General features: G+C 48.5%; 1 protein-coding gene across 1 annotated transcript in view; it reads left to right on the top strand.

The window, feature by feature from the left end:
• The window catches only part of SCPEP1 (serine carboxypeptidase 1), a 39105-nt gene that overhangs the window by 19970 nt on the left and 2804 nt on the right, over positions 1 to 16331 (top strand). The window contains exons 6-11 of the mRNA XM_049772039.1: positions 562 to 634; positions 6164 to 6201; positions 7254 to 7382; positions 8074 to 8167; positions 9685 to 9798; positions 14579 to 14716. Coding sequence (XP_049627996.1) covers positions 562 to 634; positions 6164 to 6201; positions 7254 to 7382; positions 8074 to 8167; positions 9685 to 9798; positions 14579 to 14716 — 586 coding nt within the window. The remainder of the gene's footprint in view (positions 1 to 561; positions 635 to 6163; positions 6202 to 7253; positions 7383 to 8073; positions 8168 to 9684; positions 9799 to 14578; positions 14717 to 16331) is intronic.

Raw genomic sequence — 16331 nt, 5'->3', positions numbered from 1 at the left:
GGAGGGAGAGAGAGAGAGAGAGAGAGGGAGAGAGAGGGAGAGAGAGGGAGAGGGAGGGAGAGGGAGAGGGAAGGAGAGGGTTTTAGGGGGCCGTCGAGGTGGCGCTAGAGGTAAGGTGTCTGCCTTGCAAGCACTAGCCAAGGAAAGATTGCAACCACGGTTTGATCCCTCGGCTCCTTTATGGTCCCCCCAAGCCAGGGGCAATTTCTGAGCGCTTAGCCAGGAGTAACCCCTGAGCATCAAACGGGTGTGGCATGAAAAACCAAAAAAAAAAATAAAAGAAGTTTTAGGTGCTTCCTCCTCCTCACTTCCTGCAATCTCCCTTATGAGAAGAGTAGAGAGAAACTCACATAGTTCCTCCTCATTTTGCAAAAAAGGGTGGCAGGGAAGTCATTTATATCCTCTAATGAATATCTAAAGCCACACATATGCCCTGGGAATCTTAGAAGGACAGACAGGAGTTTTGTGCTCAGGGAAGGAGTGTATAAAAGTGGGGCTCTCTCCTGGAGAAGGATTGAGGAATCACACACCTCTCAATGGGATGTGTCTTTGCTCTTTCAGGCAGTTCAGGAGGGGACCATCCGGTGCAACTTTGCTGGGGTTGCTTTGGGTGACTCCTGGATTTCACCTATGGGTAAGTGTCAGCATTTCCTATTCCCTATCTTGTCCTCCTCGGGCTCTGGGCTTTGTATACAGTTTAGAGAACCAAACAAGCAGCAGAATTGGGCCCCTGAAGAAGTCAGCACAGTCTTAGGATGAGAGCTTGTATAAGCACCTACTGTGGGTTATCATAGCTGTCTGTCTTGAACCAGGTTCTCTTATGTGAATCTCACAATAGAAATTTGAGAAAATACCTTAGTTCCCTTTGTTTCTTGTTTCTTTCACTGTCCTGAGACTGGCAGACACCTTAGGATGCTGATAGGGACAAGAGGACAAGTTCTCATTGGTTGATCATTTTAATGATGAGATTCCCATCAGATTCTGCAGTCTAACTTCACAGTTTCAAAACGTGAGCATGCCTCTTCATTGGGAATACTCAGAAAAACTGTTTTTGCCCAGATAGAGAGGTGTGCCTTCAGACCCTGAAGCTATTTCATCTTGGGGGTGGAGTGAATTCTAACCCCAATTTCTGAATCTCAGCACTACTGACACTTATGCCATTTAATTTCTGGCTGTGAGGAGCTGTTTTGGGCATTGGAAGGCATTTAGTCCTATCTCTGTCATATTGATGTTTGCTTGATTGGTGTACCATCAAAATTCTCTTCACTGGAGCCAGAGAGATAGTACCACAGGTAGGGCATTTGCCTTGCATATGGCCAACACAGGTTTGATGACGCCGGTTTGATCCCTGGTATCCCTTATGGTCCCCTCAGCCTTCCAAGAATAAGCCCTGAACACTACTGGGTGTGACCTAAAAAACAAAAAGCAATAGTGCAAGGATTAAGGTATTTGCCCTCCAGGCAGCCAATAGATGCATTGCATATGATCTCCAATCATTGATCCCCGAGCACTGCTGAATGTACCTAGGAGAAAAAAAATGCCTCCAAACTTTACCCTTATGGGGCAAAAATTGTTTCTAAAGAGCCCACAAGACAGCACAGGGGTAAGGCTTTTGCTTTGCATGCACAGACTTGGGTTTAATCGAGGCACCCCATATGGTCCCTGGAGCACTGTTATGAGTGGTCCTTGAGCACAGAACTAGGAGTAAACCATGAACACAGCCAAATATGGCCTAAAACACCCCCCACCAATTTTTAAAAATTAAATAATAATGTTATTATTTATGCACGTGGCCACCCAGGATTGATCCCCCTGGCATCCCATATGGTCTCCTGAACCCCCAGGAGTGATTCCTGAGTGGAGAGCCAGGAATAAAACCTGTACACTGCTGAGTGTGGCCCAAAAACCAATCCCAGGGGCAGGAGAGATAGCACAGCAGTAGGGCGTTTACCTTGCAAGCAGCTAACCCAGGACCAGTGTTGGTTTCGAATCTTGGCATCCCATATGGTCCCCTGTGCCTGCCAGGAGCGATTTCTGAGCAGAGCCAGGAGTAAACCCTGAGCGACGCAGGGTGTGGCCCAAAAACCAGAGAGAGAGAGAGAAAGTCCTAGACCATTTTTTTAATTAGTAAATTCTTTTTTTTTCTTTTGGTTTTGGGTCAAACTCAGCGGCGCTTGAGGTTACTCTCCTGGCTCTCAGAAATCGCTCCTGGCAGGCTCAGGAAACCATATGGGATGCCAGGATTCAAACCACCATCCTTCTGCATGCAAGGCAAATGTCCTACCTCCATGCTATCTCTCCTGCTCTTAATTAGTAAATTTTGTTTTGTTTTTGGGCCACACCCTGTGACACTCAGGGGTTACTCCTGGCTATGCTCTCAGAAATCGCTCCTGGCTTGGGGGACCATAATGGGACCCCTGGATTCAAGCCACCATCCTTCTGCATGCAAGGCAAATACCCTACTGCTGTTCTATCTCTCCGGCCCCAATTAGTAAATTTTTTAATTGAATCACTGTGGGATACACAGTTAAAAGGTTGTTCATGGTTGAGTTTTAGTTATGCAATGTTCCAACATTCATCCCTTCACTTGTTCATTTTTTCCCACAACCAATGTCCCTGTTTCTCTCCTGTCCTCTTACCCAGTTACCTCTAAGTCAGACATTTTTTCTTTCTCTAAATTGTGTTTATTTAGTTTTGGTTTGGGGTCTACACCCAGCTACTCTGGAGTTATTCCTGACTCTGTGCATCGAACTTACTCCTGGTGGTACTTGGGGGACCATATGGCTGGGAATTGAACTCAGGTCTGCTGCTCCAAGGCAAACACCTTAACCACTGTACTATCTTTCCAGCCCAATTCTGGAACATTGTTCATTGCTTACTAGGTGACAGACATTAGTAAAAACAGACAGGCACAATCTTATGTCCTCCAAAGGACACCTGCATTATCCAGTCATAGCCAGAACCACATGAATAAAAATTTTTTTTTTTTTTTGGTTTTTGGGCCACACCCAGTAATGCTCAGGAGTTACTCCTGGCTATGCGCTCAGAAGTTGCTCCTGGCTTGGGGGACCATATGGGACACCGGGGGATCGAACCGCGGTCCGTCCAAGGCTAGCGCAGGCAAGGCAGGCACCTTACCTTTAGCGCCACCGCCCGGCCCCATGAATAAAATTTTAACTAAGTAACAGTACAGCTCTCTCTGTCTTTTGTTTGTTTGTTTGTTTTGTTTTGTTTTGGGGCCACACCTGGTAGCAATCAGAGGTCATGCCTTACTCTGCACTCAGAAATTACTCCTGGAGGGGCCGGAGCAGTGGCACAAGCAGCAAGGCAGACCAAAGTTCAATTCCCCCAGTGTTTCATATGATCCCTCAAGCCAGGATCAATTTCTGAGCCAGGAATAACCTAGGCCACCCCCACCCCCCAAAAAAAGAAATTAGTTCTGGAAAGCTTGGAGGACCATATGGATGCTGGAGATTAAACCTGGGCTGGTCATGTGCAAGGCCAAATGCCCTACCCCCTGTGCTATCATTTTGACCCCTTCTTTGTCGGTTTTTTTCCCCTCTTTTGACTTTATATTTCATATGCTCAGCAGCAGCATATAACTATTGGCTGTTTCAGACAACTTACATATGTTGCCATCACAGCAGGAAGTCCTGTTATTAGGCATATCAGCTCTATCAAGGTCAGCCAGCTCTGATCTACAGACACATCTCGTCTACCCTGCTTTGAGGAGCAAGTTTTTATTGGGACACAGTCACGCCCCTTCACTTGTGGTGTGGCTGGGGTTGTTTGGGTAGTGCTGCCACAGAGTTGGGGTTGGTTGCATAGCTACAACAGACCAGCTGGCCTGTCAGGACAGCAATATCTATTTTTATCCCTTACTGAAAAGTTCTATCAGTCCTTGGTCTCCATCAAATAGGAGATGCACTCAAGAGTGACAGATGACTGCCATTAAGAATAGCCATGTACTCAACACACCAACTTTCATGTCTAGACTACTGGCGGTGAAGGTTGGCTTGGTTTTAGAGGGCTAGGCAATCGCCTGCAGTTCTGAACGAGTGCTCTGAAATAAAATACCAGTCCAATGAGGCAATTACACAAAGGCTATCACCACCTTGGATAATGTGTGTGTTGTTGTTGCTGCAATAAACCAAAGCCCTAAAATATAAGGGCCCTTCAAATAAATTTCAAAAACGTGCCAAGCTCTTTCTTCTCATCTTCTTTAGTTTCTTTAGTTTCACAGGTATGTAGAGCTCCACAAAGTCCTGCCATAATTATATGTGCTATCTTTAGCATAACTCTTTTTTTTTTTTTTGGTTTTTGGGCCACACCCAGTAACGCTCAGGGGTTACTCCTGGCTATATGCTCAGAAGTTGCTCCTGGCTTGGGGGACCATATGGGACACCGGGGGATCGAACCGCAGTCCGTCCAAGGCTAGCGCAGGCAAGGCAGCACCTTAACCTTTAGCGCCACCGCCCGGCCCCCATCATAACTCTTAAGATTTTAAGTTTTGTTTGGTTTGTTTTTCATTTTGGAGGCCAGATCCAGTGGTCTGCTCAGTGCCCAGAGAACCATGTATTGCTGGGGGTCCAACTCTGACCTCTCACTTGTAAAGCATGTACTCCAGTTCCTCCAGTTATCTCTTCCCATCCCACCACCAAATATTTTTAACCAAAGACTCGTTTCTGTTTGTATAATACTATATCAAAATACAAAAGAGTTGAGATTATTTGAAACCTACTTTGAGGTTGTTGACCTTAGGGACCCATTAAAAGCTTTTAAGCCGTGAGTGATGTACTAAATGCACTTGAGAATTATGGTCCTTGGCATAGTTTTCAATGGCATTGACGTTCCTAAGTGTCATGCTACTAGTGACTATCGACCATGCACAAGTCTCCTCTTGGAGGTGAGCCTTTCTTAATTATCTCCCACACCTCCTCCCTGGCTTCAGGCCCCTACAAAATTCTCAGTCTGTTTGTAGGGTAGCAGTCAATTGGCTGTGTAGACACAGACACTAGAATTGCAAAATCATTAGGTCTTTCTTAATTAGCTCCTCACAGAAGCTGTTGTCCCCAAAACTGGAGGTGCGAGCCAGGGTTGCAAAGCAGGAAGTGTGATGGCGGGGGGAATAATTTTAGGTGCAGAAAGCCTATGTTCCTGCAGTTAAGAGGCCTGCTGGCAACTAACTATAATTCACTCAGGGCATTAGCATGCCAAGAGTCATGAGTTGGCTCAGATAGGCGATCCCGTGCCCATTCTGCACCACCCAGCCACCGAGACACCTACATGTTCTACCTGGGTCCTCCAGGTCCCAAACTCCCTACATTTCACCTTCTTTTAAAAATTTAGTTTGGGGAGCTGGAGAGATAGCACAGCGGCATTTGCCTTGCAAGCAGCTGACCCAGGACCTAAGGTGGTTTGTTCAAATCCCGGCATCCCATATGGTCCCCCGTGCCTGCCAGGAGCTATTTCTGAGCAGATAGCCAGGTGTAACCCCTGAGCACAGCCGGGTGTGACCCAAAAACAAACAAACAAACAAAATTTAGTTTGGGGGCCAGAGAGATAGAACGGAGGTAAGGCATTTGCCTTGCATGCAGAAGGACGGCGGTTCGAATCCCGGCATCCCATTATGGTCCCCCAAGCCTGCCAGGAGCTATTTCTGAGCGTGGAGCCAGAAGGAAACCCAGAGCGCTGCCGGGTATGACCCAATAAAAACCCCAAACAAACAACAAAAATTAGTTTGGGGGGCCAGAGAGATAGCACAGCGGTAGGGCATTTGCCTTAGATGCAGAAGGACGGTGATTCAAATCCCAGCATCCCATATGGTCCCCTGAGCTTGCCAGGAGCAATTTCTGAGTGTAGAGTCAGGAGTAACCCCTGAGTGCTGCGGGTGTGACCCGAAAACCAAAAAAAATTAGTTTGGGGGACCGGAGAGATAGCATAGAGGTAGGTAGGGAGTTTGCCTTGCTTGCAGAAGGATGCTGGTTCGAATCCTGTCATCCCGTATAGTCCTCTGAGCTTTTCAGGAGCAATTTCTGAGCATAGAGCCAGGAGTAACCCCTGAGTGCTGCTGGGTGTGACCCCCCCAAAAAATTTTAGTTTTGTTTTCCTTGGCAAGGACAGAGTTTTAAGGATCTTATCTTGTGTCTCTGATTTTCTTTAGATTCAGTCCTCTCCTGGGGTCCTTATCTCTACAGCATGGTAAGTGGACAGGACCTCCCTGAACAGCCCTGCTGGCGTCATCTAGCCCCAGGAAGGACAGAGTCATTTGACCTTGCCCATGTGGTCAGCCTTCTCCTCAGGGACTCTTAGGCCACCTCATAGCAGAGACCTTAAGCAACAGTTGGCCTCAAGGGGGTTGCCCATTTCTCTGGGTGCAAGAAATACAAAATTATAAGGGTGGAAGAGTCAGACCAATGGGTTAATGAGCCAAAGTGATAGCATAGCAGGCAGGTGCTTGCATTGGGGGCCGGGCGGTGGCGCTAGAGGTAAGGTGCCCTGCCTTGCCTGTGCTAAGCCTCGATGGACCGTGGTTCAATCCCCCGGTGTCCCATATGGTCCCCCAAGCTGGGAGCGACTTCTGAGCGCATAGCCAGGAGTAACCCCTGAGCATCACCGGGTGTGTCCCAAAAACCAAAAAAAAAAAAAGGTGCTTGCATGTGCATGTGACCAACCTGGTTGATTCCCTGGTATCACATTATAATCCCCTGAGCACCCACTAGGAATGATCCTTGAGTGCGGAGCCAAGAGTAACCCCTGAGGGGCCGGAGTGATAGCACAGCAGTAAAGCATTTGTCTTGCACACGGCCAACACAGGATGGACCCCGGTTCGAAACCCGGCATCCCATAGGGTCCTCCGAGCCTGACAGGAACGACTTCTGAATTCAGAGCCAGGAGTAACTCCTGAGCATCATGGGATGTGATTCCTACCACCCCTCTCCCCCCCCCCCCCCAAAAAAAAAGAGCAGTAAGTTAGGTGCTTGCCTTGCATGTGGCTGACCTGGGTACAATCCATGAACATTGGCAGATACCGTCAAACCAAAATGAATAAAGTCATCCAGGTTTTCATCATAGCTATTTTCAGACATGCATGAGAGATGGCAGAACCTGGGTGTCCTCTCCTTAAAGGCATCACCATACTGCTGGTGCCCTCAGTGGGAGAGCGGGTAGCTTACAGGGAGAAGCCCCATTTGTCGTCCCAGTCGTGTGGCTCTAAGGCCAAGCAGTCATCTTATTCTCCATCTGCATTTCAGTCTCTTCTGGATGATCAAGGGCTGGCAGAGGTGTCCAAGGCAGCAGAGAAGGTTCTGGATGCCGTGAACCAGGGGCACTTTGAGAAGGCCACGGAACTGTGGGGGCAGGCAGAGATGGTCATTGAGCAGGTAAAAAGGCCCATGCTGGGCAGCCCCCATAGCTCTTTAGTTCTGTGGGTGACAGGCCTCTGATTGGTGCTGTCAGGAGCCAGGTCTCTGGCACTTTCCCACAAGTCTGGAAATGATAGCTCTGGTGGGTGTGAGGGCTAATATGAGTCAGCAAACTCTCTCCCAGGCTTGTATTTTGTCAGACACCATCTGCCTTGCAGATGAGTCCATGGAGGACATGCAGCAGCCAGACTAAGAGGACCTAGCTGAGGACTGAATGTACAGTTTCCATATTCCTGGAAATGATACCAGGCCCCCTAGATTTCTCCTGAAGCATCTGAGCTCTCATGATCCATTCACCAACCCCAGGGTACTGGGCTGGCTCTGGAGTCTCTTGAGCCTCTCCCTTTCTGATCTGTGCACAGTGGCACAGTTCAAGTATCTTCCTACCAGATAAGATAATCCAGGATAGGCTGGAGCAATAACTATCACAGCAGTAGGACATTTGCCTTTCATACAGTCAAACCGGGTTCAGTCCCCAGCATCTTGTATGATCCTTTGGGAGTAACCCCTAAACACTGCTGGGTGTGGCCCAACTCCCCTTTCTTCTCCACCCTCCCAAAAAAAAGACAGGACAGGTACCATTCTCTCATGCAATCCCAATAAGGGAGAAATGGAACAAGCTACCCACTGGCCTCCTCTTGCATTTCAGAACACAGATGGGGTGAACTTCTATAACATCTTAACCAAAGATACACCTTCGTCTACCATGAAGTCAAGCCTGGAGTTCACCCAGAGCCATCTCGGTGAGTAGGACCTGAAACCATTGGGGCCCAGCTCAGGCACTGCTAGAGGAAACCCCATTTTTATAATTCATATTCCCTAAACGGACCCATCATACGGACCCCACATAGACTTTTGAGTTCCTCCAGGAATGACCCCTGAACACAGAGATAGGAGTAAGTTCTGAACACTGCCAGGTATGGCCCAAACACCTAAAAATATAACAACCAGGGCCTGGAGAGATAGCACAGCAGCGTTTGCCTTGCAAGCAGCCGATCCAGGACCAAAGGTGGTTGGTTCGAATCCCGGTGTCCCATATGGTCCCCCGTGCCTGCCAGGAGCTATTTCTGAGCAGACAGCCAGGAGTAACCCCTGAGCACCGCCGGGTGTGGCCCAAAAACCAAAAAAAAAAAAAAAAAATAGAACAACCAGGGGCTGGAATCGCTCTAGCACAGCGGTAGGGCATTTGCCTTGCACGTGGCTTTCCCAGGACAGACATGGGTTCAATCCCCGGCATCCCGTATGGTCCCCCAAGCCAAGAACAATTTCTGAGCACATAGCCAGGAATAACCCCTGAGCGTCACCAGTGTGGCCCAAAAAACAAAAACAAAAAATAGCAACCAACAACAAATAAAGTGACACTGCTTGAAGTACAGAATTTGGTGGTTTGTCACCCGATTACCAAGTGGTGTTCTCAGCACCACAGTCCGATTTTAGAAGCATCCCCCTGCCCAACCCTGCCCTTTACTCCTCCAGCCACTGGTTTGCATTTCTAGACCACTGGTCTAGATTTCCCTCAGCAGCACCTCTAAGTCATTGGAATTGACAGTAGGAGTCTTTCGCACCACATTTTTGTTTACAGTGTTTTTGAAGTGTGGAAACTTATTTCTACCCTCAGACTCCCCTGTCCGGGCCTTTTTTTAGGGGGGATCCACACCCAGCTGCGCTCAGGAGTTACTCCTGGCTCTGTGCTCAGAAATTGCTTCTGGCAGGCTCAGGGGCATTTGTCTTGCATTCTGGTTTGGCCTTGTGTAAGGCAAATGCCCCGATGTGCTACTTCTTTGGTCCCCCTGTCTTCGCTCTTAAGAGTTGGTTTTGCTCCATCTTTTTGAGATTTTAACTTCCTTGAGGATCTAAAGGCTGGATTTTGCCGGTAGGGGGCTCCTCCTCTCAACTTTTATTATTTCAGTTGACCTTAGAACAACCAGCACAGTGCCTATAACTTCTAACATGTGTCTCCACTTGGATGTTTTTGTGACTTCCTTCCTTCTTTTTGATTTTTGGGCCACACCCGGTGACTCTCAGGGGTTACTCTTGGCTATGCGCTCAGAAATCACTCCTGGCTTTCCTGGTTTAGGGGATCATATGGGACGCCAGGGGATTGAACTGTGGTCCGTCCTAGGTTAGCGCATGCAAGACAAACACCCTACCGCTTGCACCACCACACCGGCCCTGCTTTCTCTTTTCAACCCCCAAACACTCCCTCAACCTCTTGATCTTCTCTCCAGCCCTTTACTCACCACATGCCATTTTATTTCAGTTTATCTCAGTCAGCGGCGCCTGAGACATCTGCACCGAGATGCCTTAAGCCAGCTCATGAACGGCCCCATCAAGAAGAAGCTCAAGATTATCCCTGAAGACTGCACCTGGGGAGGTACTTGATGTGATCTGAAGAGAATATGTGTGGATGTGGAGGAGCTCACGCTTCTTCTTTTTTTTTTTTTTTTGGTTTTTGGGCCACACCCGGTAACGCTCAGGGGTTACTCCTGGCTATGCGCTCAGAAGTCGCTCCTGGCTTGGGGGACCATATGGGACGCCGGGGGATCGAACCGCGGTCCGTCTCCTAGGCTAGCGCAGGTAAGGCAGGCACCTTACCTCCAGCGCCACCGCCCGGCCCGCTTCTTGCATCAGCTGGAAGTTCTTTCTGTTGTTGTTGTTGTGTTTTGGTTTGGTTTTAATTTTGGATGGCAGTGCTCAGGGGACTGTATGGGCTGCCAGGGATGGAACCTGGGTTGGCTGTATGCAAGACAAATGCCCTACTCATGTAATATTGCTCCAGCCCACAGCAGTATTTTGTACTGAAGAGCCAGCTCCTGGGCTGGTCAGAATGTAACTTGCAGACATTCTGTAGAATTGAACTTTAGAAGCTTTCCATTCTTTTTAGTATGCATTTCTTTTTTTTCTCTCTTCTGCTTTCCCCCCTCTAAATAATCCCATATTCCCTCTTGTATTTATTGCTTTTTCTTCCCTCACATCTCTCTAAGTAAATTTATATACCTTATTTTCCGGCTTATAAGACGACTGGGCATATGACAACCCCCTAATTTGCAGTTAAAACATAGGTTTAGGCCTATATTCGCTGTATCAGACAGAACGTTCCTGTGCTACAACTGTATGTACCACAGTGAGCCAATCACAACAAGCAAAGGTTCAAAGGTTATGCTGTAATAGACTTCCTCTCTGACTCTGGCCAATCTGAGCAGGCTTTTGACAGTGTAGATTTGGGTCCAGAACATTGTCTAATTTGCATGCATAAAAAGCCTGCTTGGATTGGCTGAGTTAGAGAGGCGGTCCGAGCAGCCTTGCAGTGATTGGTGCAGGATTGAGTTGGAAAATTCGTTTTGTGGCAATATTCAGACAATTTTCGTTTAGCAAGGATCTTGCCTTACACATGGCTGACCAAGGTCTAGTCCCAAGCATTCCATATGATTCCCTGAGCAAAACTGGAGTAATTCTTGAGTAAAGAGCCATGAGTAACTCCTGAGCATCACTATGTGTGATCCAAAAACCTGAAGGAAAACAAAAACTTGCTCTGCAAAAAAAAAAAAAAAGTAAAGAACTGAACTCTAAAAGGCCCTTTGGGACAGATTTTGTCCAACTCCCTGGTCAAATTCCCAAGCATCCTGAGACTATATATGGATCAGTTCCTATTACTTTCTGTGGGGTTACACCCAGAAGTTCTCAGAGGTAACTCCTCGCTCTGAGCTCAGAAATTGCTTCTGGCAGGCATGGGGGATCATATGGGATGCCACGATTTGAGCCACTGTCCACTGTCCATCCTGGACCGGCTGCATGCAAGGCAAACGCCCTACCGCTGTGTTATCTCCCCAGCCCCAGATCTTTTTGGATATTTTTTCATGTTTGATTGTTGGTTAGGTGGTTTTGATTTTTAGGGCCACAGCTGGCAGCACTCAGGGGCTCAGGGGTTACTCCCAGCTCTGCACTCAGAAATCACTCCTGGGGCTGAAGAGATAGCATGGCAATAAGGCATTTGCTTTGTACGCATATCCAGGACAGACTGGTTCGAATCCTGGCATCCCATACTGGTCCCCTGAGCCTGCCAGGAGCGATTTCTGAGTGCAGAACCAGGAGTAATCCCACCGGTTGTGGAGGGAGGGAGGGAGGGAGGGAGGGAGAGAGGGAGGGAGGGAGGGCGGAAGGAAGGAAGGAAGGAAGGAAGGAAGGAAGGAAGGAAGGAAGGAAGGAAGGAAGGAAGGAAGGAAGGAAGGAAGGAAGGAAGGAAGGAAGGAAGGAAGGAAGGAAGGAAGGAAGGAAGGACAAAGGGAGGGAGAGAGAAGGAAGGAAAGGAGGGAGGGGGAGAGAGAGAAGGACGGAAGGAAAGAAAGGAAGGGAGAGATAAAAGAAAGAAAGAAATCACTCCTGGCTCCAGAGACCATATGGGATGCTGGGGATCAAATTGGTGTTTGTCCTGGATCAACTGTGTACAAGGCAAATGCCCTACCTGTGTGCTACCACTCTGGCCCCCCTATTACTTTCTTGTCTGAAGGCCATAGTGAGGAATATTGGGATCATTTGGGTTCAGGACAGGTAGAAATCATAGTTAAGTTCATGCTTAGGGGGGTCGGAGAGATAGTATGAAAGTAAGGCATTTGCCTTGCATGCAGAAGGCCGGTGGTTTGAATCCCGGCATTCAATATGGTCCCCTGAGCCTGCCAGGAGCGATTTCTGAGCATAGAACCAGGAGTCACCCCTGAGCGCTGCCGTGTGTGATCCCCCCCCCCAAAAAAGTTTATGCTTAATATATTAGCTTGAGCAATATAACCACACATTCCCAGAGAGGAAATCTTTCAGACTGAGGGGGATTGTGTATGTAACTGAGGTTCCATAAGTCAGTGGTCAGGGGTCAAGCATTTGAAGCTTGTCTCTCGAGGACATAGATGCTCAGAGGGGCCTCAGTCTAGACTGGACGTCTGTCTTCCTCTCCCCTGCCTTGTTTTATGTTTCTAGAGATGAGAGAAGTTTAATTAGATGAAATTAAAAGAAGGTGTCAGGCCTGGAGAGAAAGAACAGCAGTAGGGTGTTTGCCTTGCGTGCAGCCTATCCAGGACAAACAGTGGACAGTGATTCGAATCCCGGCATCCCATTTAGTCCTCCATGCCTGCCAGGTGCAATTTCTGAGCGCAGAGCCAGGAGTAACCCCTGAGTGCCACTGGGTGTGACCCAAAAACCAAAACAAAACAAAAAACAGGTGTCAGAACTGAAGAGCTGGGGATTGTGATGGGGAGCCAGGATAGCAAGAAGAAAGAGGGGGCAGAGGCCAGGCCTGGGATACCCTTTTTCGTTGATTTTTATTTCATTTTTAGCAGTGCTGGGGTGGAAGCCAGGGGCTCCCCCAGGTGAGACATGGGCTCAGCTGTAAAACCTCACCAGACCTTTATTTCATGATGTTTTTGAGCCCTAGCTCCTGTCTATGAGGACTGGCAAGAGGTTTCATTTTGGCAGACAATTCATCTGGAGGCTCCTTGACTTTCGTGGAGTCTGTGCAGTGGGTACCAGTGAGTGCCCTTCACCAACAGTCTCTTGATCTCCAGTGTGCAGATTGCATGTATTTTGAGGTCAGCCAAGCCTGAGTTCATGTCCAAGTTTGCTGTCACCAATACACTGTGCCCCCTGGCATATCTCTTATCCTCTCTGAGCTCTGTTGTTTGCTTGGGAACCTTCCCTGCCAGGGTGGTATAGGAGAGGACAGTGCATGTTGCCTGTACAGGACTGGCTTAGAACCGGAACTGCCAGAGGTGACCTGGAGGCTGCTGCTCCTGCATCGGGGAAGACTGATATCACTACAATGCCACCCTCACCACCTGTCTTGCTGACATGGATCAGTACTGGCCCAGGGAAGCCTCATTGGTTTAAAACTTAAGGATTGGGGCCAGAGCAGTGGTGCAAGCAGTAGGATGTTTGCCTTGCACGAACTAACCTAGAACGGACTGTGTTTCAATCCTCTGGTGTCCTATATGGTCCTCCAAGCCAGGAGCAATTTCTGAGCGCATAGCCAGGAGTAACCTCTGAATGTCACCGGGTATGGCCCAAAAACAAAAACAATAAAACTTAAGAGTTGGCCCCATTGGGGCTGAAGGGGTTATACAGTGGGTAGGATGCCTTTGGGCATGGTCTACAAAGGTTCCATCCCCAGCATCTCCTCCAGGACTAATCCCTGAGTGCAGTGCCAGGAATAAGCGATAAGTACTGCTGGGTATGACACTGAAAACAAAAAGAAATTTAAGTAAATGAAACTTGGTATTTCAGTTTCCATTTGAAAGAGGAAGCTAACATTGGTCCCTAAGCACAGTTTGATGCCAGGAAGAATAGTTTCTGAAACTCCTTGGTCGTTTTAGTTCTACCTTAAAAATGACATCTGGCCATAGTGACAGTAGGGCCGGTAGGGTATTTTTCTTGCACATGGCTGACCGGGTTTCAGTCCCGGGCACCATATGTGATTCCCCCAAACCTGCTAGGAGTGTGATCCCTGAACACAGTCAGGAGTAGCCCTGAGAACCTCTAGGTATAACCTAAGATCCAAAAGGAAAGAAAAGGCATTTGGAGGCTAGAGAGATAGTTGAGTGAACACAAAAGGTTCTTGCTTTGCTCATGGCTGACCCCTGACTGCATTTCATCCCCTAAACAGTGCTAGTTGTGGCTGCCCCATAAAGTTGGAGGTGTAGCCCTGCCTTGCATGCAAGCGGTCTGGGTCCCCTCAGCATTGCCCTGCCAATGACATTTACTTCTCATTGCTAGTAACAAAAGGACAAGAGCAAGTGGTCCTTCTCTCTCCCCCGCACATCCACCTTCATGCCCTGCACAATTCTCCCATAGCCTACTTCCTGCACAGATTTCTCTTTTTTTGTTTGTTTTTCTTTTGGGGTCATACCAGTAATGCTCAGGGATTACTTCTAGCTCTGCACTCAGGAAATATGCCTGGTGGGCTCAGGGGACCATAAGGGGTATCCAGGATTGAACCCAGGTCAGCTGCATGCAAGGCAAATACCCTCCCTGCTTGTACTATCACTCTGGCTCTCCTGCATAGATTTCTGAGCTGGTGGGGCCCTGTGATGAGGCAGCTGGATCGGTGCCTGGGAGGGATCGTGCCATGGTACCTGGTGCTACAAGCTTCTGCTTCTCCTTCCTGGATGCAGGCCAAGCCACCTCCGTCTTCCAGAACATGCAAGGAGACTTCATGAAGCCTGCCATCAGCGTTGTGGATGAGCTCTTGGAAGCCGGGGTCAATGTGACTGTATATAATGGACAGCTGGACCTCATCGTGGACACTATGGGTAGGAGCCTGCACTGGGGTGTGGATGAGCTGACAGGGGCATTTTGGCCTGGGTGATGGTTTTGCTTCTAGGGAGGCCATCTTCCCTCCCAGACTCCACCTCTCACTTGATGCTATGAAGAGCCACCTAAGGCTTTCTCAGCTTTTAGATCAGGGGTGTGCTTAAAAGGAAGGACTGGCACCTACTACAGAATAAGCCATTTGCCTGACCACAGGACAAGGCACTGTCTGGGAAGAGAGAACTTTGCTTTGTGCAGTCCCAGTCGATGGTGGATTTTGAATTAAATCCCTTGACTGCAAACAGTGGGACTCTGTGGTGTGGAGTCTCTTCCCTACTGTCTTGGCCATGCTGGCTGCTGCCATGCATAGTAGTTTGGAGGAAAAGTCTTAGAAAGCCTGTTGCTGAGGACCAGAGCGGTGGTGCAAGTGGTAGGGCATTTGCCTTGCTTATACTAACCCTAGGACAGACCGTGGTTCGATTCCCCGGTGTCCCATGTGGTCCCCCAAGCCAGGAACAATTTCTTTTTTTTCTTTCTTTTTTTTTTGGGGGGGGTAGTTTTTGGATCACACCCGGCAGTGCTCAGGGGTTACTCCTGGCTCTACGCTTAGAAATCACTCCTGGCAGACTCAGAGGACCATATGGAATGCTGGGATTTGAACCACCATCCTTCTGCATGCGAGGCAAATGCCCTACCTCCATGCTATCTCTCTGGCCCAAGCCAGGAGCGATTTCTGAGTGCATAGTGAGGAATAACCTCTGAGCGTCACTGAGCGTGGCCCAAAAACCAAAAAAAGAAAAAGAAAAAAAAAAAGCCTGATATACAGCTCAGGGTGTATTGGGGTGGTTTGCAAGCCAGGGGTGTAAAGGAGAATGTACTTCCAGTGGTACTTTCCTCAACTGTAGGTTCAGCCCGGTCCAGGGCTCCTCATCTCCTTCCTGCAGTGTTTACACCAGAGTCCATGGTCAGAATGGCTTTGCCCACTGTTCAGACTCCAGGTGGCCTGCCTGCACCAGCCGAATGCCATTGTGCAGGTTTTTGTTTTTTGTTTTTTGGATCACCCGGTAGCGCCCAGGGGCTACTCCTGGCTCTACACTCAGAAATCGCTCCTGGCAGGCTCGGGGGACCATATGGGATGCTTGGATTCGAACCACCGTCCTTCTGCATGCAAGGAAAATGCTCTACCTCAATGCTATCTCTCCAGCCCCTGTGCAGGGTTTTTTAGGTGACTTTTTTTTTTTTTTTTTTTTTTTTTTTGGTTTTTGGGCCACACCCGGCGATGCTCAGGGGTTACTCCTGGCTGTCTGCTCAGAAATAGCTCCTGGCAGGCACAGGGGACCATATGGGACACCAGGATTCGAACCAACCACCTTTGGTCCTGGATCAGCTGCTTGCAAGGCAAACGCCGCTGTGCTATCTCTCTGGGCCCTTTAGGTGACTTTTTGTTATGGGTTTGTTTTAGGGCCCATACCTGGTAGTGGTATGCTGGTGATCAAATTCAAGTCGCTAACATGTGAAATATGTGTTTTGCCCTTTGAGCTATATTTTCAGCTTTTGTTTTGTTTTGTTTTGTTTTTGGGGTCACACCCAGTGACACTCAGAAGTTACTCCAAGCTC

Source organism: Suncus etruscus, chromosome 1 (genome assembly GCF_024139225.1).
Source record: "Suncus etruscus isolate mSunEtr1 chromosome 1, mSunEtr1.pri.cur, whole genome shotgun sequence".
Lineage (NCBI taxonomy): Eukaryota > Metazoa > Chordata > Mammalia > Eulipotyphla > Soricidae > Suncus > Suncus etruscus.
This window is presented reverse-complemented; position numbering and strand designations above follow the sequence as displayed.